The sequence below is a fragment of the Python bivittatus genome, unplaced genomic scaffold (assembly GCF_059951505.1).
Source record: "Python bivittatus isolate LINGU-HERP-01145 unplaced genomic scaffold, Pbiv_v1 ctg000500_np1212, whole genome shotgun sequence".
Taxonomy (NCBI): Eukaryota; Metazoa; Chordata; class Lepidosauria; order Squamata; family Pythonidae; genus Python; species Python bivittatus.
Genome location: NW_028277079.1, coordinates 1213467 through 1234868, shown reverse-complemented (window position 1 = coordinate 1234868; position 21402 = coordinate 1213467). Strand labels below are relative to the sequence as shown.

The window sequence follows — 21402 nt, the reverse complement described above, 5'->3', positions numbered from 1 at the left end:
AAAGCGTGAGGCCCCTGTGGGAGAGTTTAACAAAATAAAACAGAATACAATGAATCCTGATTTAACAGTCTCCAGTTTAGCAAAGTTTGGGTGCAACAGACAATCTGTCTGTACACTGTCTGCTTTAACAGGCATTCCTTCCCCATTAGTCCATTAAACCAAGAGCTTACTAACCATACTGAAGTCTACAACCTTGTCCCCCAGTAAGAAATATTTCCCCTATGAACGTCCTATTAGTCAGCACTTGCTCTGCCTTTATTTCAGAGGTTTCCCCCCACCCACCATTTCAGCTTATTCACTCTCCCAAACAGTCAAGTGTAAGATTCCCATTTTTCACAGCTTGCCAACACCACGCTGAAAATCTAGACTTTCCGAGCACAGCAAAAGGAAACCCTGCCCCAACGGGCTGGAATTCTCCCTCGACAGTGGGAAATTCTGTGACTCGTCGGTCTGAGCACACACGAATCTGCTCCATCCTGGGAAATTTAAATTTACCACTGGCTACACGGGAGGTCAGTTAAATCAAGGCACTGAGAGGTCTCCCAAATAAGAAAAGCTTTCAAGTCCCCTTTCTCCCCAGGCATAAGACAAATACATATTCCGTGCACATTGAGTTTTAACCCTCCACGCCCCTACCTTGTCATCCTGTATGACTCTGGATGAGAAACAGTATGAGGACCGGAGCTTTCGCTCATGCCGTAAAGCTCGTAGACCACAATGTCCAGGCTGAGAAAGTATTCCAAGGTGTCCTTTGTGATTGGGGCTGCCCCTGTGTAGCATTTGTTGCAGCGGTCCAGGCCCAGGGCTTTCCGGATTTTTGTATAAATGAGTGCCTTGGCCAGCCGGTAGCTCATCGGGAGTTCGGTGCACCTGCGGGAAAAGCTGCATGAGGGTGGAAGGAACCACATCTCTCGGGCGAGACCCTCCTAGGGCCTGGGAAGACGTCCAGCCGCTTGGCAGGGGGACGGTCAAGTCACGACCAGAGGGCTGGCCGGATCCCAGAAAGCCAGAGGTTCAAACTTGAGCGGGCACAGGGAAACGAAGGAAGGGGCAGGAAAATTCTGCCAGTCTGCCCAGGCGGGCCACTGCAAAGCTAGGGACCCCAGAACCCAGATTGCAAGGATTTTTGGTTATTATTTAGAAGACTTTATACATAATAAAATGTATTTCGGTATTGGTCAGGTTTATACCCCACCACCACCATCATAAAGAGGTTCTCGGTGGCTCGCAATAACAAAAAACATTAAAAAACCCTGAAAATATATAGGGAAATACATTAACAAGCCAAAAATGTAATACCAGGTATCCTGTTGAAAACTCTCCATAGTTTAGAGGAAAAAAATAAAACCAAGCGAAAGGGGAACTTCACGAGCTTGAAAGTGGTTCACTTAGGCCAGTGTTTCTCAAACTTGGCAACTTTAAGGCAGGTGGACTTTAACTCCCAGAATTCCCCAGCCAGCATGCTGGCTAGGGAATTCTGGGAGTTGAAGTCCAGGCCCCTTAAAGTTGCTAACGTTGAGAAACACTGGTATAAAAGCATTCTTATGTGGTTCTTTTTAAAAAAAGAAAAAGAAGTTCCCTTCCTAATAATTCAATTTCTCGGCATGGGTTTCTTATTTTTATTTTTAACACAACTGCTAGAGAGCGAGTGGACATTTTGATCATGTTACAAGTCTTAGTGATACCATCTTAGCGATACCATACAACATACCTCAGCAAGGTAAGAGAAAGGGTTGTTTGTATTTGCCAAAGAGATAAATACAAGTTTGGAGCAACTACTTTGTACTCCCGGTGAGGCAAATAACGCTTTGTGTTATCTCAAGCTTGGAACAAAACAGAGCATTTTAAGCCACAGATTCAAAGCCCATTGTTGATTTTTCATTCTAGGGCCACAAAAATAGCCCGACATTACCCACCACCCAACATACAGAATAGTGGCCAAGGGGATGATTTAATTTTCCTTTTTACACAACTCCCATAATCAATAAAGGAAGCAACCGATCAAAACACCCTTTGTGGTCTGCCCGTACGACATTCAGAATTGTGGCATTGGGTTTTTAAAAAAAATCATAAAAAGGAGGCAAGGAAATCGGGGGCTGCTGCCTTGCCCTGTAGGCGTGGGGTGGAGAGCAGGCAGCCAAGGGCTAATTCCCACGATGCGGATGAGAAAGCCATTCGGCGATCCATCAAGTGGGTATCAAGAGAGAGAAAATATTAAGCCCCATCTGCGCCTATGGTTTCCAGACCCTTGGACAAGAAAAGCAGCGGTCAGCCAGCAGAGAGACCTCCTGGCCAAGACAGAGGACGCACAGGCAGTCCGCCACAGGTCCTGGGAGGATGCGGGCAAGAAACCTGAACGCGGCAGCCCATGGCGAGGTTACAGGGGCAAATTCATGCTTTGCCCGTAAGGTCAGCCTCGTCCTGGTGCTTTTGAACCTTTCAAGCAGTGGCAGGCCTCCTCTTTTGAACCAAGCTGCCCAGTGACCACCTGCTCTGCCAGGGTGTAGCCACTGTGCCCAGGGAAGCTACTGGTGTGGTGGTCTAAGGCGCAGGAGAGCTGCAGGGTTACGGGCGGTCTTGGAAGGTTTAAGCCAACACTTCTTCAACTTACTAGCCCCCCAGTCAGCTTAATTTCGGGGTGCTTTGAGGGGGGCAACAAGTGTACAAAGCTTAAGACCCCTTCGCCCCATTTTCTGTACCTACTGAAAATCAATCCCAATATTGCAGCCTCATCCCTTGGCGGGGGGGCTTTACACCCCCAGACGTAAAACAGGGACTCCAACTCAGCCGCCGGCATCATCCAGCGAGCGCAGGGCACAGGCCTGCAGATCTGCGTTGGTGCCCGCCCCAGCCTCATACCCGTTCATGCGCTTCAGGTTTGTCTCCAGCCCGACCGCCTTGGCCCAGAAGGCGATCTTCTTCTTCAGCGTGGAGGACTTGGCCCCGACGGATTTCATCCGCTCCTGCATCTTCTCCCACACGCGGGGGACGCCCATGAAAGCTGTGGGTCTCACTTCCCGGAGGGTGTCCACCAGGCTGCCCTGCAAGACCAAGACAAGGGGGGCTGTTGGGGAGATGACTGGAGCTCTTGCAGGGGACCAGGTTCAGCAGGAGGGGGGCAGAACAACGGGGCCCTTGAAGAAATCCCTTCCCATGCGGTTCTGGCCCCCTTCCCTTTGGAACGTTGCTCGCAGAGCTGGAAAAGGTGCAAAAAAGATCTGCCCGAATGATTATGAGGCTAGAACACCCCCTAGGAAGAGAGACAGGAGTGTCCAGGGCTTATAGCTTGGAGCAAAGGCAGGCACCTGTTTATGTATTTAGTTAGGCCTCTGCTTTGCTCTAATAGTGCTTCGGAAAATAAAGTATTTGCTTTCAAATGTAGGTTTTGCAGCAGCAGCACCTGACTGACCTCAGCAGACTAGCTAAATAGAGACAAACGTCACTAGCATTTGGATAAGAGACCACCAGGAAATACTACAACCATAGCCTCACAGCTAGGAAGCTGAAAACATACTGTGGAAAAACCACTTCCGTATCATTGCCAAAAAGTTACAGGTAGTCCTTGCTTAGTGACCACAATTGGGACCAGCAACTCTGTTGTTAAGTGACGCAGCTGCTAAGCAAAACACTGTGTGACTGTGACAGACTTATGTCACTTCCCATTTGGTCGCTAAGCAAGACATCATGTGGCCACAACTTGTGATCTTACTGCCGGCTTCCCCATTGACTCTGCTTGTCAGAAGACGGCTGTGAAGGTTGCAAATGGCAATCATATGATTGAAGGATGCTGCAACAGTTATAAGTGCGAGGACTGGTCATAAAGTTACTTTTCCAGTGCTGTTGTAACTTCAAATGGTCACTAAACAGGGCAGTCGTTAAGTGAGGTCTACCTGTGCTAAGGAATCAAGCCGGACTCAAGGGAAATTTTGCTTTCCCCATTAAGTGACAGCACCTTGCCAACCCTCAGGCTTAGTACTTGAGTGGGACGCCACCAGGAAATCCCACCACTGAACATATTCATGGGGGTTTCCTAGGAGCTGAGCTCAAGTAAAGGCAGTATTTACTTTTCTTTTGTCCCAACCCTAACTCATTGTCTAGCCTACCTCGCAGGACTGCTGTTGTGGGGAGTATATCAAAGGACAACCTCGCAAAAGCCACCTTGATCCCCAAAAGCAGTGTTTCTCAACCTTGGCCACTTGAAGACGTGTGGACTTCAACTCCCAGAATTCCCTAGCTAGCCTTAAAGTGGCCAAGGTTGAGAAACACTGCCCTAAAGGAAAAGCAGGACATATAAACTTACCTTGAGAGCATCGGGGTCAGCGAAGAATGTTTGCACGCCAAAGGTGATGGGCAGCCAGATGTCGATCATCTGCGCGGCAATGTGGCTCAGCGGAAGGTAGCTGACCACGCTCTCCTGGTCCTCCAAGGCCGTCTTCAGGCCCACGTACTCCCCGGAAGCCCTGGCCGTCCATGTGATCTGGAACACAAAGGTGGCTTTGCAGAGGAATGCCTGGCCCCCGCAGCATCGCAGGGTGCTAAGGCTGGCAGAGGAAAGATGGGCCACCTTCGGCTATTACGGCCCCAAAAGGAAAAACAGGAAGCCCGTGGCCGCAGTCAGCCTGGGTGTCCACAAGGGCTTCCCGATCTAAAAACGGAAGGATGGAAGAGAAAGCTAGAAAGGAGAACAACTCTTCCTTTGCTTCAGTAAAGATCAGAAGCTGCTATTTAAACTCCGTCAGAGTTAATCAGAGAAGGAAGGGGGGTGTCTTAAAATGGTTACGGTTTATTTCAGGTTCATTCAGGCACTAATTCAAATATTAAATGCACCATACAGATTGGTCTGCAAAAGGCAGGAAACGCGTAAAGACATTCCCATCCCACTCGTTCACTCCTGCAAACCTGCCTTAGAATCTCTCTGGGGAAAAACAAGATGTAGGTGGGTCTGCTTTTTCAGCGCCAAACATTTTTGAGTTACTACCCCTAGTAAATTGTAATTCTGACCATCTGTTGTTAAGTATTCTCCTTTATCGTAACTCTCCACCATGTTATCTGCTCACGTGCGTTCAGTCACATTCTTTGGCAATGCCGTCGTTCCCACGATGCGCGCCAAGGTTGTGAGTTGCAACCGGGCCTAACACAACTGTTTATTCTGCAAAGGGGGGGGTCTCTCAGCAGCCACCCCCCCTTCTTTGTCACCTCCTTAATCTTGGTAACTTGCTAAATCCCAGAACAGCTAACTACACCAATGTGATTTTTGCCACGAAATGGAGAAGCAGGGTCCCCCCAGTTAACACTTGGAGAGGAAGCCACTGGGACCCCCCCCCCGCCTGAAGCCTGGGGGCAAGCAGAAGCAACAGCAGCAGATCCCTTTTGTACCAGCTGCCAAGAAAACCGCCCGGGCGTATCGGTGGAAGGCCAGGAGCTGAGGTTGATTTGCACACCTTTCACCAACATCAAGAAAGGAACGTGCAGGAAGAAATCACAAATCGTTCCCCCGAGGGTGAAAGTTGCAGGGCAGCTCTCCTGAGAGCAAGGGAGAGCAAGGGTGGCTGCCCCGCAGAACTTCTGCCTGCCTCTTGCTATGGAGCAATATTCTACCTGAGCTCTCCTTCTCCGGACTGTCTGGGGCAGGGCGTTCCAGGAAAATAACTATCTGGCTGCATCTGGCTGGGGGGTGGAGAACGCTTCTAGCTCCCCCCGGCTGTGGCCCAGGCGGGGCCCTCCTTCCCTCCAGGGGGGGTGCATTCCCTCCAGCCAGGGAAGGCCACTTGTGGCCCGGCTGCTCCTCCTCGGACGAAGAAGGGGCCATACTGGAAGGGCCTGGCAGGGGTCCGGACGGGCGGGCACTTACGTTGTCGTGGCTGAGCATCACTCCCTTGGGGTTGCCCGTCGTCCCTGAAGTGTAGATGATGGTGCAGCACTGGTTGGCCTTCAGGCTGGCAAGGATCTTATCCAGCTGCTCATCCGGGACGGAGCTGCCCAGGGCCATGAACTCGTCCCACTGCCCAGAAGGAAAAGCCCCCGCAGCCCAGGTGAGAAGAGGCAGCCAGGCAGCCGCGCCCACGTACAGGCACCGCCCGCCCACACCCTGGTCATCAGAAGGCGCATGGCGCGAGGTCTTTAAAAGAGGGGCTGGCCTTTCCCCCATCCCAGTCAAGGGGCATCATATCCCCACCCCCGTCCCGAGGCAGAACCTTTCACAAACGCTTTGCCCGCAAGTAGAATAAATCTGGTTAAGGTAACGAGCAACGTATGGCCCCTTGCGGGACGCTACTGTTCGGCAACCAAAGCCCTTTGCCCAGCGGCAGGGCGGCCTGAGAGGTCCATTCAGAGGTACCAGCTACTGCTGGGTCACAAGGCTCCCTGCGTGACCCCGGTCCAGTTCCCATCTCTGCATGTAACGCTCCCTCGCAGGGAGAAACCGAGGCAGCCAGGCCAGAGAGCCGGTTCTTGGAAAGCATCTGGTCCTGGGGGTTGGGCGTGGGACGAGCCCTAAAAGGAACTGAAGACACTCACGCTGTAGAGATTCGGCCTCTTCTCTTTGATCTCCCCACTGTACTGGATGATGGCTTTCAGGAGAGGCAACTTCTTCTCTATCTGGAGGGGAAATGAGGGAAGCCTCAGACAACCCTGTTCACTGGGATCCTCAACGATGCCTGAAAAAACACCAGCTCCCTCCAGGGAGCTACTTTGGGGGCTCCAAAGCCCCACCGCGTCTCACCCGTCTCGAGGAAATAGAAATGCCATCTCAGAGCTCACCCCTGCAACGGAGTTTGAAGTTCAGCCCTGCGAGGGAGAAGCCAAACCTTTTGGGGCACTAGGATCTAGGCCGTGGCCCCGAACAGCCCCTGCCAATTCCTTTGCTGGTCTTTTGGAGCTGTTTTGGGGAATCTTCCCCGACGAGATCGGATGTTCCCATCTTTTTACAGGTCATCCTCATTTAGTGACCACAATCAGGACCAGCAACTTGGACGTTAAGCGAAGTGGTTGCTAAGTGAAACCGCCCCTGCACTTACGATTGGACTTCAGCTTCTCTTTGCTTTACGGACCTGCAAAGGTCGTAAATGCAAGGACTGGTTGTAAAGTTACTTTTTCATCACCGTCTTAACTGCAAATGGTAGCTAAATGAGGCAGTTGCTAAACGAGAACAACCTGTATTCTCTTTGAATGGTTGCTGTTGTGTTTTTATTTAGCTTCGGATGTCTTTTATATTGGATTTTTTTTATAAGGTAAGCTGCTGAGTGTTGTTCTACTGTGGCAGCACAGAAATAAATACATTTAATAAACCAATACGTTCCGCAGTGAGCCCTCTTCCACATGATTTGGGAGCGCAACAGCGCTGCACCAGTTTTAGTGCTTCCATGCTCCCCCATCCAAAGGACGCAGTCTTCTCTTTAACGGGTAAGCTTCTTTCCAATCCCCAGGGACAGCTTCCCCCTTGAAAATGGGTGGAGGACTTCTCTTTCCTCTGGAGCAGTATTTGTACCATCTGGCTGGCTGGCTGGGGAATTCTGGGAGTTGAAGCCCACACCTCTTAAGGTTAACCAGGTTGAGAAACACTGCTCTGGAGAATTTGCCCATTCGATTCTTGGCAGAATTTGGAGATGCCATTTCAGTCCTGCACCTGCCCACCGGCTTGGGGCACCTCAAGCCAACTCTCTAAACACAGCAAAGGGAAGGAAAAATCCTTCTTCTCGTGTGGAGAGCATTGACTTAGAGATGGGGAGCACTGCTCCGGTCAGCCTGAAGCCCCTGCTGGAGGAGGTCTGGAGCATTTCCGTGGGACAGTTGCGCTCTCTGCAGCCCCGGTCAGCCCACGCCCGGAATACGGCGTCCACGTCTGGTCACCACAGTACGAAAAGGATGGTGAGGGGTGGAAAGCGTGCAGAGCAGCGGGACAAGGACGGTGAGGGGCTTGGAGGCGAACTCCGAGGAAGAGCGACTTGATCCGTTCGGCCCAAAGAAGGGAGGGCGAAAGAGGCCACCGGAAAACGGCCCTCCAGTCCATGGAGGGATCTCCCGGGGAGAGGAGGGGGGTTCTTTTCCAGAGCCCCTGAAGGAAGACAAGGGCCGGCAAGGGGGAGTTCTGCAGAGGGAGAGCCCATCTCAAAAGGAGGAGGACTGTCCGGCCGTGAGAGGCGGGAAGCGGTGGACCAGCCTCCCGCCTGGCATCACGGGCGCTCCATCCCTGGAGGGTCTCAAGGAAAGGCCGGGCAGCCCTTTGTCTGCGATGGTCAGAGGATGCCTGCCCTGGGCAGGGGCTGGACTAGAGGACCCCCCAGGCTCCTTTCAGCCCCAGGGATCTATAACTCACCTCCAGGATCTTCTGGAGCTGCTTGTCATTCTCCACCACAATGATGTTGGCCCCACAGTTCTCCGCGACGTAGTGGCAGGCCTCGGGGGAGTTGGTAGTATAGATGCCAACCGCAAACCCCCTGCAAAGAAGCCGTGCCCTTGAAAGCCCACCTTTCTCCCATTCAAAAAACACAGATGAGACGTGAGATCCACCCACCGTCTCCTTCCTGAGGGCCTCTGGGAAGGGTCACTGCATTTCTGGGGTGGGGGTTGCTCTCTCTTGCCCAGCATCACTTTCCACACACCCCGTGGAGACTTGGCTCCCCCGACCAAGCCGCCAGCAGGGCAAGGGGAGTCACTGCTGAAGGTTTTACGCCAGAAGCACCAAGGCGACCCCTGCATCCTACGGAATGGCACTGGAAGCCCCCCTCGGGCAGCTTCCCACCGCCCTCCTAAGTGCCCCTAAACAGCCTGGCCCTGCTCCTTTGCCCCGGAACGGGCCACCCGAGCACCTGGGGCACCATCTCCGCCTTGGGAAGGGGGTCTTCTGGCACAGGAAATGGTTTTGTGCCAGGCCCCTGGAATGCCGCCACAAGCTGCTTCCTGTTCCAAAGAGCCACATCCGGAAACGGAGCCCCCACCCACAAGACTCGGGGCAGCCCCATCTGGCAGAAAAGGGGAACTTTCTGAGAAGGGGCGTGGGGGGTTGCTGGCAAAAAACCAGGAGTCTGGGAGCACCTTTTCCGACTCACAAAGGCGGCTCGCAAAAGCACCTGTCTTTTGATAAAATGCTTCGATTGCAAGCGGGGCTGCCAGGATCCTTCCCCAAGGAGCCGCAGAGAAAGAAGCGAGGAGCTGCAGAGCCCCGGGGGTCTGCTCCTCATGCTGGAAGACCCTCAAAGCCACTCCTCCCTGCACTTTGCCTGCAGTCCCAGAAGCCCTGAGCTCGCTGCCGGGTTGGCACCTCCCGCCACCCTACGGAAGACGAAGAGGAGGGCCTGATTCCCCCTGCAGGCCAAGGCGGGCCCCGGGGTCCCAGCGTAGAGCGTGGTGTGAACACAGACTTCATCCCAACCCTTCTCCCACACAGACTTCAGACAGAATTTCAACCCAGAAAGTGGCCCAGGAGAAACCACGATCTACCAGGAGATCTGTGGATGATTCGTTCAATTGGCAAACGATTTTTAATTCTAATACAGTGTTTCTCAACCTTGGCAACTTTAAGACATCGGGACTTCAACTCCCAGATCATGGCTGGCTGGGGAATTCTGGGAGTTGAAGTCCCGACGTCTTAAAGTTGCCAAGGTTGAGAAACAGCGCTCTAACTTGGGTGACCACACTGACCCCAGACAGCCTCTTCAATTTAGCAGCGAAAACTCCAAGAACAGGGAACCCCGAGGAGTGGGCTCCCCTTCTAACACTGGGGCTGAGCCCAGGGGTCCCCACAGCTGCAATTCCAGAGACCCCCTTTGCTCTGACCCTAAGTGCAAAGGAGAAGAGAGGGAGGGAGGGAGGGAGGGAGGGAGGGAGCTGCAGCGCTCGCACCCTCTGCATTGGGCAAGTAATGAACCTGCATACATCGGGGACGCACCCCCCCATTTCTTTCCTAAGCGATTCCCCAGGAGGCCGGGGGGGGGGGTCTTTCCCTTACCCTGCAAAAATGGCTCCAACGTCGGCAAGGAACCACTCCAGCGAGTTGAAGCCCAGGATGCCAACGCTGTGGAAACGTGCCAGGCCCAGCTGCCGGAGGAGAGCAGAGACGTGAGCGAGCCCCCTGCCCAACGCTCCCACTCGCTGCCCCACCTCAGAGTGCCAACTGCCTGTGGCCCCAAAGCAGCGGCCGTCTGGCCAGACCCGTCGCCCCTGGATTCCCCGGTGCCAGCCTCGGGGCCTCTCCACCTGCCCGACCACGCAGGGCCGTGGTGAGCCGAAAGTGGCAAGGTGAGCTCCTTCCCCCTCCCTCCCCATCACCCCCCCCCGGACCTTGAGGAAGCTTTTGGCCGCCTTGCGGCACTGCTCGTAGTACTGCCGGTAGGTCAGCGTGGTCCACTGTCCCTGCTTCTTTGAAGCCAGCGCCGGGAAGTCGCCGTACTTGTTCACGGAGGCCAGGAAGAGCTCGTGGACAGTGATGGGCAGCTCAGAGCCGATGCCGCTCTCGTCCACCCGCAGCCTGACTTCCCCGTCGCGCTTGGTGGTCCACACCGGCCCCGTACTGAATCCCCCTGGGGAGGGAGAGGCAGAAACCGCCCTGCTCGCCAATGGTCGGAAGAGGGAACTTCCAACGGCCAGGCTGGGTCGGAGAGAATGCGGCTGTTTTTCCAAGGGGCCCCCCAGCGCTAAAGTTGGGCCCCAAACTTCCTTCCCAGCCAGATCCTGCCGGACTCCAGGGCGGCCCTTGAGGCCAGGAGTCTCCCACCTCCTGCTCCCTTCCTGGGGACGGAGTCTGGATGGGACCTCATGGCTGGAAAGCCACCTGCTGCGCTGAGCAACGGCCCTTCCCCTAAGAACGCCACAAGGCTCCAGTCCTCATGGCTCTGAGGGAAGGAGCAATCGAAACAGCAACCCAGAATGCAGCTTTGTTCCAGGTCAGGGCTAAACTAGTCTTGGCGTGACTGGCAGCAGCTTGGCAGGGATTCCAGTAGCCCCCAGCTGGCAGTGGTGTTGGGGACCCTCAGTCTACCAAATTAAGTAGGGGGACTCGATCCCAGCCTTACAGCTTTCCTCCTTTCTTTCCAAGGGTTACGTCCCATTCATTCTCAAAGATGTGAAAAATCAGACTCCGGAACTTGCATCTAAAAAGGGCCTCTGAGCACACGCAGAGTTCTTTCCTCTCCCGCTCGCCACAGAAGTAGCCAGCTTGCATGTACCGTAGAATTAAACTAGATTTGAACTGCTCCCCCACCCCATCTTGCTTTGGAAGCCAGAAAACACTCTTCCCACGGCCAAGAGGCGCTCAGGAGCTGCTGAAGGAATCCAGTTCTCGCAAAGGGGCTGCTTCCCAGCCAAGGGATGGGGGCTGTTTTATGGGATACGCCCTCCCCCAGGGGCCGGCGGACAGCCGGACGACCGGAAAAGGGAGCTGCAAACAGGCCCATTTCAAAGAGGAAGGGGTCAAGCTTGGGGTGGAGCCACAGGAACTTTGGGGGGGATCTAAGAGGCCGAGCGGGGCAATATCTGCTGGAGGCTGGGCGTTTCATATCCCTCTAGTAACTGCAAGGATCCGGTGGCCTGGGAGGCAGAGGTCTGAAAGGATTCGGAGGCCCTCTGGTCCACCCCTTCCTCCATGCTCAAATCCAGTGTTTCTCAATCTCAGCAACTTTGGACTTCAACTCCCAGAATTCCCCAGCCAGCCATGCTGGGAGTTGAATTCTGGGAGTTGAAGTCCATACATCTCAAAGTCACGGAGATGGAGTGGCGCTGTGCTAAACCATCCCTGACAGGTAGGCCCTGGGCTTCCTAGTGCCTCCCTTCAGCTGTTTTGACTACCTTTGGCTCGTGACATCTCGGCTTCCGCCTCCTCCGCCTCCTCCGCAGGCTGCCTGGGCTGGTTCTTGGCGCTGCAGGAAGAGCAACAGGAAAGGTCAGACCGACTGTCCCCCAGGTGCGAAGGAAGTCCGAGGTTTCCCCCCGCATCCCCGTTTCCCCCCGCATCCCCGGGGCTATTCGGGACAGCGCCTGTGCCCGCATTTGCAAGTTCCCACTTAATCTTCCCCCAGTGAGGAGGCCCCACTCTTAAGGATCCCGTCTCAAAAAGAGGAAGGACGGCTGGATAAGGGACTGTCCGGATCGCTGGCTACCGAGGCAAGTGGTCAGCCTGCAGCCTCGCCAGGTCCATGCACAAACCACCACCTGCTGATTCGACCCCAGGGCTGGGACAGCGTCCTGGGACAGCGTCCTGGGACATCCCCCTGTGAGCAGGCTGCTTTGGGGGTGGCAGGGAGCCAGCCCCACAGGGGCCACCCGACCCAGTCCCTGGCACTTTTCAAGCTCACGGAGGCCCTCGATTTCCCTGGGGAATGGTGGACAGGAGAGGCAGGATTCACCGGGCAGGCAGGCAGGCGGGCGCTGAACCGCAAATGCCGGGGTGGTTCCCCTGTGCCACCGCTGACTTTCTGGCCATGAGGGAGAGGGACACGGGCCCCAGCCGGGACCCTGGGAGCAGAAGGGAAGGCAATCGACACAGGCCTCCCCGCGACCTACAGGGAGCTGCAGCCAAGCCATGGTTTCCGGAGATCTGCATACAGGACGGCTAACGGGAGAACCACCGTTTTATTTCTGCCCCGGCCCAATGGGTGGGAAATGCTTCTGTTCCACTCTAGGACCATCCCAATCTTCTGAATCAGAATGGAGACCCTGGAGCAATACACCTGGCTCCGGGATCCTCAGACCCAGTTACAGGGGACAAATTCTGCCCTGGGTGAAAATTATTCTCCCCCCGCCAGTCATGACAGAGGAATGATCCCACCCCTGAGCCTGTTTCTCTCCCCACCCCACTTTCTGCTCTCTGAGTTATATAGCAGCTGCGGCCGCAGCTTGGATTGAAGCAGCAGGTTCAACGTGCCAGGCGTCTATAGCTGCTGTGCAAACACACTTGCACACAGACACACCTGGAACCTGCTTAGTTGCACCTCCCCCTTTGCAGGGTCATGCAACTGTCTCCTGTTCACTATGTGGCATCTTTCAACTTGGGTCAGGGAGGAGGATGGACTGTGACGAGTTCCCGAGTTCCTCGTCTTCTGGAGAGCAGGCTGGTCCCCAAAAGGGCGCCCCTCTCCCTGCCCCCAGGCAGCAGGAGGGTGCCCCCCACGGCGATGGTCTGCCGCTTCTGCCAGCCCAGGTGTTCTAGAAGGCCTGCTTGTGAGGTCACCCGCAGCGCCAGGCCTCCGGGGTTCTGCCCTTGCAAGGAAAAGGGCTGGCTTGAGCGGCCTGGCAACCGGGAGCAAAGTGGCACTGTTGCACCATGCAGGGGAGGGGCAGGCCTGATTCTGCCCAGGCAGCAGATCCCGATTCCAGACTGGCTTGTTCGGGAGTCCTTATGCCATCAACGCTGCAGCGATGCCATTGAAGAAACAGCATTCTTTGCTCCCTCAGGGCTCATGTATGTCACCCCAAGGATCACCAGGCCCTGGGGCTGCCAAGAATTTATACCTCTCTGAAATTATGCCACTTAGGAGACCATTCAGAGTCTCTCTTCCCTTCTCCTCCCTCCCTCCTTCCTTCCTTCTTCCAACTCTTTCCTTCCCCTCCCTCCCTCTTATTAAAGTCAAATTACAAAGACGTGCCCAATCTACGCTGAACTTGCTTTAAACATATCTTTCAGTTCTGTTCTTTTTACTTGTGGTTCTCATTCATCTCAAATTCGGCTAGCTAGAGTTGGGGCTCTGCAAATGGTCCATCACATCATCCTGGGGTTTCCTAATTCTATGGAAAGGAAGAATGGAGCACATGGCCACTAGATTTGGGGAGAGTTACTTTCAACAAGCATAGAGAAATTCTTGCAAGGATCCCAAGGACAGAAGTCAAAGGGAGGTTGGAAAGTTCTCAAATAAAATACTGGGAAAAAACAACCCTGTGCTTGTTCAGTTAAAAGAGGGGGCAGCTTCAACCCAGCTGAGGATTAAAAGAAATGACAGCAAATGGGGAATAACAAAGGAAGCATGTCAGCAAGTAGTTTGTATCTATAGGAAGAACTTCAAAGAGGCCAAAGTACAAAAGGAACTTAGGTGCCCAGAAGAGAAGTTGGAAGGAGCGAGCTTTTGGGGGGCTACGTCGGTAGAAAAAGGAAGAAAAGCCCAAAGTTGGACCTGCTGCACAGAGAAGCTGGGAAGCTCTGAAGAGGTGATGTTCGGTCTTTGCTTTGGGCTCCTTGAGCAGTGAGTTTAAATCTCCAGGATCAGACCAGCTGCAGCTGAGAGTCTTGAAGGAGCCCGGGGTGCCACCTTGGAACCCCTTTGCACGATCTCTGAGAAGCCACAGAGGACAAGAGCAGACCCAAAGGCTGGTGAAGGGCCAATGGCCCCTCAGATGTTCTCCCCGTCTTCAGAAATGGGGACCAAGGAGGACGGAGAACTACAGACCGGTCAGTTTGATGTCCAAACTGGGCAAAACGCTGGAGCAAATTATTCTGCCTCTGGTTTGGGAGCATTTAGAACCGGACGCCTTGCTTGGCCCAAATGGAGCCACCTGGGGATTATCAAGATTAAATCGTGCCAAATCAACGGGATCTCCATTTCTGATAAAACGGCCGGTTTAGGCAACAACGGAAATGCAGCGGGTGCAGCACACCCCGACGGCAGCAAAGCGTCCAACTAAATCTGAGAATCTGGCAGAGGAAATAGCAAAATGTGGGCAGGACATGCCACGGTTAGACCGAAAGAAAGCTGCTTCTCCACCCTGGCTCTGCCTTGAGCTGGAGGGAAACCTCAAGCCGCTCGTCGCAAGCCTCTGCTCCAGGCCCGGTGCTCTTCGGCTGACTGAGGAGTAAATCAGAGGAGGGTTTAGAAAGCACAGCTGTCAAATTTGCAGACCGCACCAGGATACCAGGGGCAAGAAAGTCCTTAGAGAGCGAAATCAGGATCCAGGAGGATCTTGACAAGTGGGCACATCAGAACGACAAAATTCTACAGGGACTGATGTAAAGTGCTACATCCGAGTAGGAAAAATTAAAGGCAGAAATTCAGGAGGGGCGGGACAAAACCGGGCAGCAGGACATGAAGAAAGGAACTGGATGACAAGATCACCATTGTTTCAAGGAGGACACGGACACCCCGGAGCCTGTCCGGGGAGCACAGCCAAGAGGATGGGCTTAGGAGGAAGAGTCCGAGGGGTTCAGGTAGCCTGGAAGCATCAGAAGGGCTCTCGTGTAGAAGACGGGGCAGAACCGCTCGGCGTCACTCCAGGAGGTAGGACAAAAAGTACGGGCTTCAAATTTTGAAGCAGTAGATTTCAAGTGAGCCTTAGGAAAAAGGCTCCTGCTTTATCTGGACCACTTCTGGTCCAGAGGATGAACGGCTCCCTCCCTCCAAGCCAGCTTGACAAGGCTCGGTTGTGCATAATCCTAACACAAAAGGGCTTTATTCGCCCAACACTTCCCCACTTGCCAGCACAGGCACGCTTGCAAAACGGCTTTTGCCAGAGGCTGCCCTGGGGCCACTTCACCCCACAAAAGCGCCCAGAGTTTCAACACCTCCAGCTTAGAATGAGACTTCTGGGTTGTCCTTCCCGAAGGCGGATGCAAAGAAAGGCCTTGAGGGAGGCGCTTCCCAGAGGGCTCAGCTTCCGTTCGGGACAGCGAAGGGAAACTGAGGCAGAGGGGGTGCCAGACATCCCAGGCAAAGGGTCTGGTGGGCCTTCTCTAGCAAAGAATCGTGGCCTCACCAGCTGGCTTTGAAGGGCATCTTGACCGTGGCTTGGAGCCTCTCTGTGCTTAAGCACGGTTGGTGAAATATGCCACAATGCAGCAAGGCCCTGGGTGTGCAAGGTCTCCCAGAGGTCCCCAAGCCCCCTTCCCCGCCTGACCTTGGGAGATGGGCTGGCCCCACCCTGGCCGCCATGGCTAACAGTGCCCATGACAGGCTCCCCGCCTCTCACCAGCCCGGCCCAGCCCGGCCCCTCCCCGCTACACCCCGTAATTCACAAGCCACAGAGCTGGGTTGGCACAAGACAGTCACCTCAGAGCCATCCCCCCACATCACAGGGCTGGCCGCCTGGGTTGCCATACCCAAGCTGTCATTAGAAAACCAGTCAGTTTTCTTCTCAGGAGCTGAAACCAGAGAACTCTCTTTGAGGAAGCAAAACCGAGCCTGTTAGGACTTGTGCAGCTGTGGGGCAGCCGTGCCCCAATTCCTGGGCCTGCTTCCCATGCCTCCGAGTCCCACTTGGGCCCATGTCCTTGGCAAGCACGGTAACAGGGAGAGATGGAGAAACAGCTGGCATCCCGGAGGACGCTGGGTGGGGCAGAATCGCCCCCCTCCCTAGCAGAGGACAGCCTGCAAGGCCAGCACCAACGTCGGAGACCTCTCGATTCCAGCAGACAGAGCGAAAGCAGAAAGTAACACACACACACACGCGTGTGCGCCTGGTCCCTCATGCTGGAGTCTAGTTCCTCTGATGCATCTCTGCGAAGGCAGTTCAGTCGTGGAAACGCATCCCATTGTTGGAAGAAAATTCAGTTGTGGGGACAAGTGGCAGCTGGCATGGAGCGTGCGGCAGTGCCCAGCCCTGGGAACAGCAGCCCTTCGTTGCCGAAATGAAAGCGGGCACCTCATGCGCAGCCAGAGCTTTCCTGTGTCCCACACAGCGTCCCTCAGGCTGCTTCCCACCTGTCTGCTAAGCTGGGGGGGCAAACGATGCCTTTTTGATTGGCCGTGCCAGCAACTTGGCATCTGGCTTCTGCCCCCAAAGAGGGCTGTCAAGACCACTCCCCACCCAGTTCCCAAAGTCCACGCTCGTGCACCGGGGCCCCCAGCCCAACCCTGCCAACTAAGGATTCTGGGAACGCAGATCCCCCCTCACCTGGAGAACAGCTGAGAACACTGGGGTTCAAAGTGGGGGGGGGCGCTGATGAAAAATGCTACCCATTCAGGAAAGAAGGAAGACTTCCTTTCAGGCTGGTTTCATCTGCTGGGCTGAATCATGGTTTGTTGAACAAGCCATGATGGTCTGGTTTCTATACACCACTGAACTACAAGCCACACTGGGCGGTCCATACAGTAAAACCTTGTTCTACCAGATCTCCACTTAGCGGGTTTCAGATGCAGCGGATAAAATTCCATCCTGCCGTTTCCTCCCAAATAATGTCCACCAGTAAAGTAATCTAGAGAAGGCACTTACATTTAGGTCAAGTTTACCTTAATTTCAGAAAACCTGCAGGGGCCTACATCAATTGCATAATGACGCTGCACCCCAAATGATAAAAACAACAGAGATTCCATGCAAACATTTCATCATTTGCATAACAGTATCAGTCTTCAAGTAGCCAAAAATGACACAAATTGCTAATTTTTAGATTTAATGGACATTTGGGAATGACGGACAGGCTCCCTTCCCTCCCCCCAATCAGGCCATTAAACTAAGGTCTTTCTGCTCTTTATGCTAAATCAGATCTAATCCAGCCATGCAATGCCTTGATGCGATGGATCAATCCAGCTTCTAAGAACATCCTTTTATTTTAAGGTGGTGCATTTTCTGCCTGTGCCATCATATGTCCTTATTTATTGATTTATTCCTCACATTTATATAGCCACCCATCTCACAGAACGTGACTGGGCGACGCACCATAGAAACAAACATCAAAACACTCCATCATAAAAATGAGTGTCCACCGGGGGCCGGCAGCGAAGGCCCCGCGCTGCCCACCAGCCCGAAGAAGAGGAGACGAAGCGTTCACCCACCTTGGCGAAGAGGTGGCCACCCAAACGTCACCGAGCGAGACGCCCGTCAGTTCTGAGAAGGGAGGCGTCTCTGGCCCCGTGGGGATGGATCCTGCCACCGTGGCGGGAGTTGCCATCTGGCACAAGCCTGGCGTGACAAGGAAACGAGGCCTTTAGAGCGCGTGGGCACGGAGGAGCTTCGAACGTGCTGCCAAGTTTCGCCTGGAACGAGAAAGCAAAGAGGCGGGTCAGGGTCACCCGCTTCCAAGTGGGTGGAGAGCCACCCGCAGAGAGGGAGAGGGACAGAAAAGAAGAAGTCATAAATAAATGCTTACGGGATGACTCCGTGGTTGGCTGCTTTACGCGACGGGCTAATCCAGCCTTTCGCAAACTGGCACCCGCAGGTGGACCGGCCTTTGCCCGCATAACCCCCAGCCAGTTCCCTGGGGCATTCTGGGAACTGCAACCCCAGACAGTTGGCAAAGGTTGGACTAGATGACCTTTCAAGGTTCCCCCAAAACTGTGTTTCCTGAAATAGAGTCAGTGAAAACTCGACCCCCTTCCTCCCACCCCGTGGATATAAAGCCCTGCACGAATCTCGCCAGCCACAGAGGCCTTTCCTCCACCACAGCTGTGCCCACAAGACACGGTTTGCAGCCATAAGGCGCCGCCCGACCCATAATTGCTAGCCTTCCGCCTTTCACACCATCCCATTCACCCGCACTAAGGAAGAACCGTTGTCTGGTTTCTGTTATCTGTCTCCCCTCCAGGGCCACAGGTCTAGCGGATTCAATGCGTAACCCTACCAGTTTTGCTTTAAACCACGAACGAGCTATTTCTAAAATAATACAGAGCATGAACGGAGAATAAAACAAAAGCAGGCAGAGATCGGAACGCGGATCCGGAGAGCGGCTGGGCCTCCTGCTGGATCCCTGCTCGGAGCAGGAGGCTCAGCTGGATGACCTCAAGGGCTCTTCCGATGCAGGGAAATAAAGCAGCAATATTTCCTGAGATGTTTTCTGGTCAAGGGGCACCAGACATTTAAAAGCTGCACGACAAAAGCAAATTACTTGCACCAGAGTGAGGTATCAGGGGTTTTTTTGGAGAGGGGGGAACCAACATATGTGGACATTACAAAAAAACTTAGAGGAATTCCACCCCAAAGCCAAACCCCAGGGTCTTGGAATATCGGCTGTTTCTAGCCCTCCAGCTGAATGCTTTGTTTTCCTAATATCTGCTTCACTTTTCATTTCGGAACGGTTACGGGCATCCTTCTCCCTGCCAACAAAGCCAGAAGCAAGACAGTTTGGTCCGTGCATGCCTCTGCCTTCCTCCACTCCCCCGCCCCAAATCCTGCCTTGCTGCCTAATCACGGGGGGAGGAGGCGTCCCGAGAGGGGTGCCACGAGAACACGATGCGGCAGGGCCGCCCAAGGCGCAACGGTCACCCCGGCTAAAGCCAGCAGGCGCCTCCACTGGGCAGAGGAAGAGGCCGGAGGCGACGATCACTTTAGGGGCAACAGCAAAGGCACCGTTCATGCTGCGCAGGGAAGGCCACGGTGAGCCACGCCTGTGTCTTCACCCAGAAAGCCACCTGGACAGAAACAAACCGATGGACCATCGAACAAATCAGCCCAGAGTTCTCACTAGAGGCACGAGTGATGAGGCTCAAATTGTCCGACTTCAGCCACACGATGCGCTCTCTGGAGGCGGCTCTGGTGCTGGGAGAGGCGGAAGGAAAGAGAAGAGGACGGCCACCAGCCAGTGGGTGGGCTCCATGACAGGGGCGATGGGGGCACCCTCGGAAGAGCTGAAGGAGCAGGGTGGGGACAGGTCATCATGGAGGGAATCTCTCTGTGCGCCTCTAAGAGCCTAGAACAACTTGATGGCACCTAAGCAAGTAAGCCTCTAGATCAGTGTTGTCCAAACTTGGCCACTTTAAGATGAGTGGACTTCAACTCCCAGAATTCCCCAGCCAGCATGGGAATTCTGGGAGGAAGTCCACTCATCTTAAAGTGGCCAAGTTTGGACAACACTGATCTAGATAAACTGTTTCAGAGGAACTCCAGACATTCCAATAACTATTCAAAATCAATCCTTTTTCTTCGGGGTGCGTGCACGTGTGTGTGTGTGTGTGTGTGTGTGTGTGTGTGTGAGAGAGAGAGAGAGAGAGAGAGACAGAAAAAAAACTAACTCTCCAACCTAAAAGAACTCGGGTTTTTCTTGTGCCTTCCCGACATCTGGATTTCCCCATTGTTGAAATGTCGGGGGGGTGGGGAGGCACAGGAAAAGGGAAGATGCTTCTGTTTCCTCTTCGGAGACGGGAAACGCTCTCAGACCTGGAGCCTGATGATCTTCGGAGAGCAGCTGGGCTTATAAAGACCCCCCCCCGTTTTATGTCAAGCCGGTGCCCCCCAGTTGAGGTCACAGCTGTTGCTGCCTCGCCATTGGCGGCGCACCGTCAGCCCATCCGCCTCTAACCTTCTATGGATCCAGGCCTGTCGTCCCCCAATTCTCCTCCCAACCAGTTTTAATCAGCTTCCGGCACACTGGAACATGCAAATGATTTCGGCTCCCTCAGTCAGAAATAACTTCCAGTTCTGCTAAAAAGCTCCCGGGCAGGCAAATAAACCACAGCGAATCCGCTTCCTGTGAGACACCCTGTGCAACCCCAGGGTTTTCTTTGAGAAAAAGAGCGCTGGCATTTCCCGCATGCTTTGGCCACAGGCCTGCTTATGCACGTTTCTGGAAGGAGAAGCTCCTCGGCGCAACCGAGGGGAGGAGTGGCTTTCCTGATTTAAAACTCACTCACTGCATTTAACGTCTAACGGATCAAAAAAAGGCTCCTCGGGTCCACAGAGCCAAGCAACTAGAATTTTCAGCTAGACTGCCTCGGGTCATGGAAGCTCCCCATAGGTTTCGGGGCCCACGGTCAGCGATAAATCTGGTTTTCCCTGAAGCTGGATCAGGCTAACGTCCACCTAGTCCGGCATCCGCCTTTCCGTATTGCCTGGAAAGGATAGGCTGCTAATGAGGCACGCACCAGCGTGCCCCTGGTTGTTCACTGGTAGACTGCCCTCAAACAGGGGGTTCAGTTTTCAAAGCTGTCTTGCCCTAATCCCGAGAAAGATATTTTAAGGCAGTGTTTCTCAACCTCAGCAACTTTAAGATGTGTGGACTTCAACTCCCAGAATTCCCCCAGCCAGCATAGCCGGCTGGGGGAATTCTGGGAGTTGAAGTCCACACATCTTAAAGCCGCTGAGGTTGAGAAACACTGTTTTAAGGGCTGCGCTGTGCAACTCACTCATTATCCGTCTCCTGTTCCGAATCCCATTTGGACCGCGTGAAAGTATTCCACGCGCAAATACGGCTCTGTCCATTTCACTGGGACACTGCAGGAAGCGCCCCGGGTCAAAAGGCTTCCTTGTCCTCCCTGTTACGATCTGAACCCAAGCAGGTTCCCTTCGGATGGTTTGATTATTTACTCTCGATACGCTGGTTAAAAATTAATTACGCCAAGTGTAAAGTCGAGGTCGTGGCAGGGGATCTCAGGTGGCCAGAAACAAAATGGAGAGGTTAGGGTGTAATCGTGGCAGGTGCTGAGGACCGGAAGAGACGCCACCCCCGCCCCAGAATTACTTCTCTTTCCCCCTTCCCCAATTCCTGGGAGAACAGCCCGGCCCAAAGGTCTCCCCAGGTGATCAGCCAAGATTTCTTTTCCCGTTACAAGTAACGGG

At 54.1% G+C, this 21402-nt stretch overlaps 1 protein-coding gene across 1 annotated transcript in view; it reads right to left on the bottom strand.

Moving 5' to 3' along the window:
* Window positions 1-21402, bottom strand: part of ACSBG2 (acyl-CoA synthetase bubblegum family member 2) — a 31823-nt gene that overhangs the window by 5409 nt on the left and 5012 nt on the right. The window contains exons 2-11 of the mRNA XM_088147391.1: window positions 17688-17888; window positions 11782-11852; window positions 10279-10517; window positions 9947-10035; window positions 8315-8435; window positions 6517-6597; window positions 5852-6001; window positions 4301-4477; window positions 2860-3041; window positions 637-870 (exon numbers count right to left, since the gene is read on the bottom strand). Coding sequence (XP_088003517.1) covers window positions 637-870; window positions 2860-3041; window positions 4301-4477; window positions 5852-6001; window positions 6517-6597; window positions 8315-8435; window positions 9947-10035; window positions 10279-10517; window positions 11782-11852; window positions 17688-17803 — 1460 coding nt within the window. The 5' untranslated portion in view covers window positions 17804-17888. The remainder of the gene's footprint in view (window positions 1-636; window positions 871-2859; window positions 3042-4300; window positions 4478-5851; window positions 6002-6516; window positions 6598-8314; window positions 8436-9946; window positions 10036-10278; window positions 10518-11781; window positions 11853-17687; window positions 17889-21402) is intronic.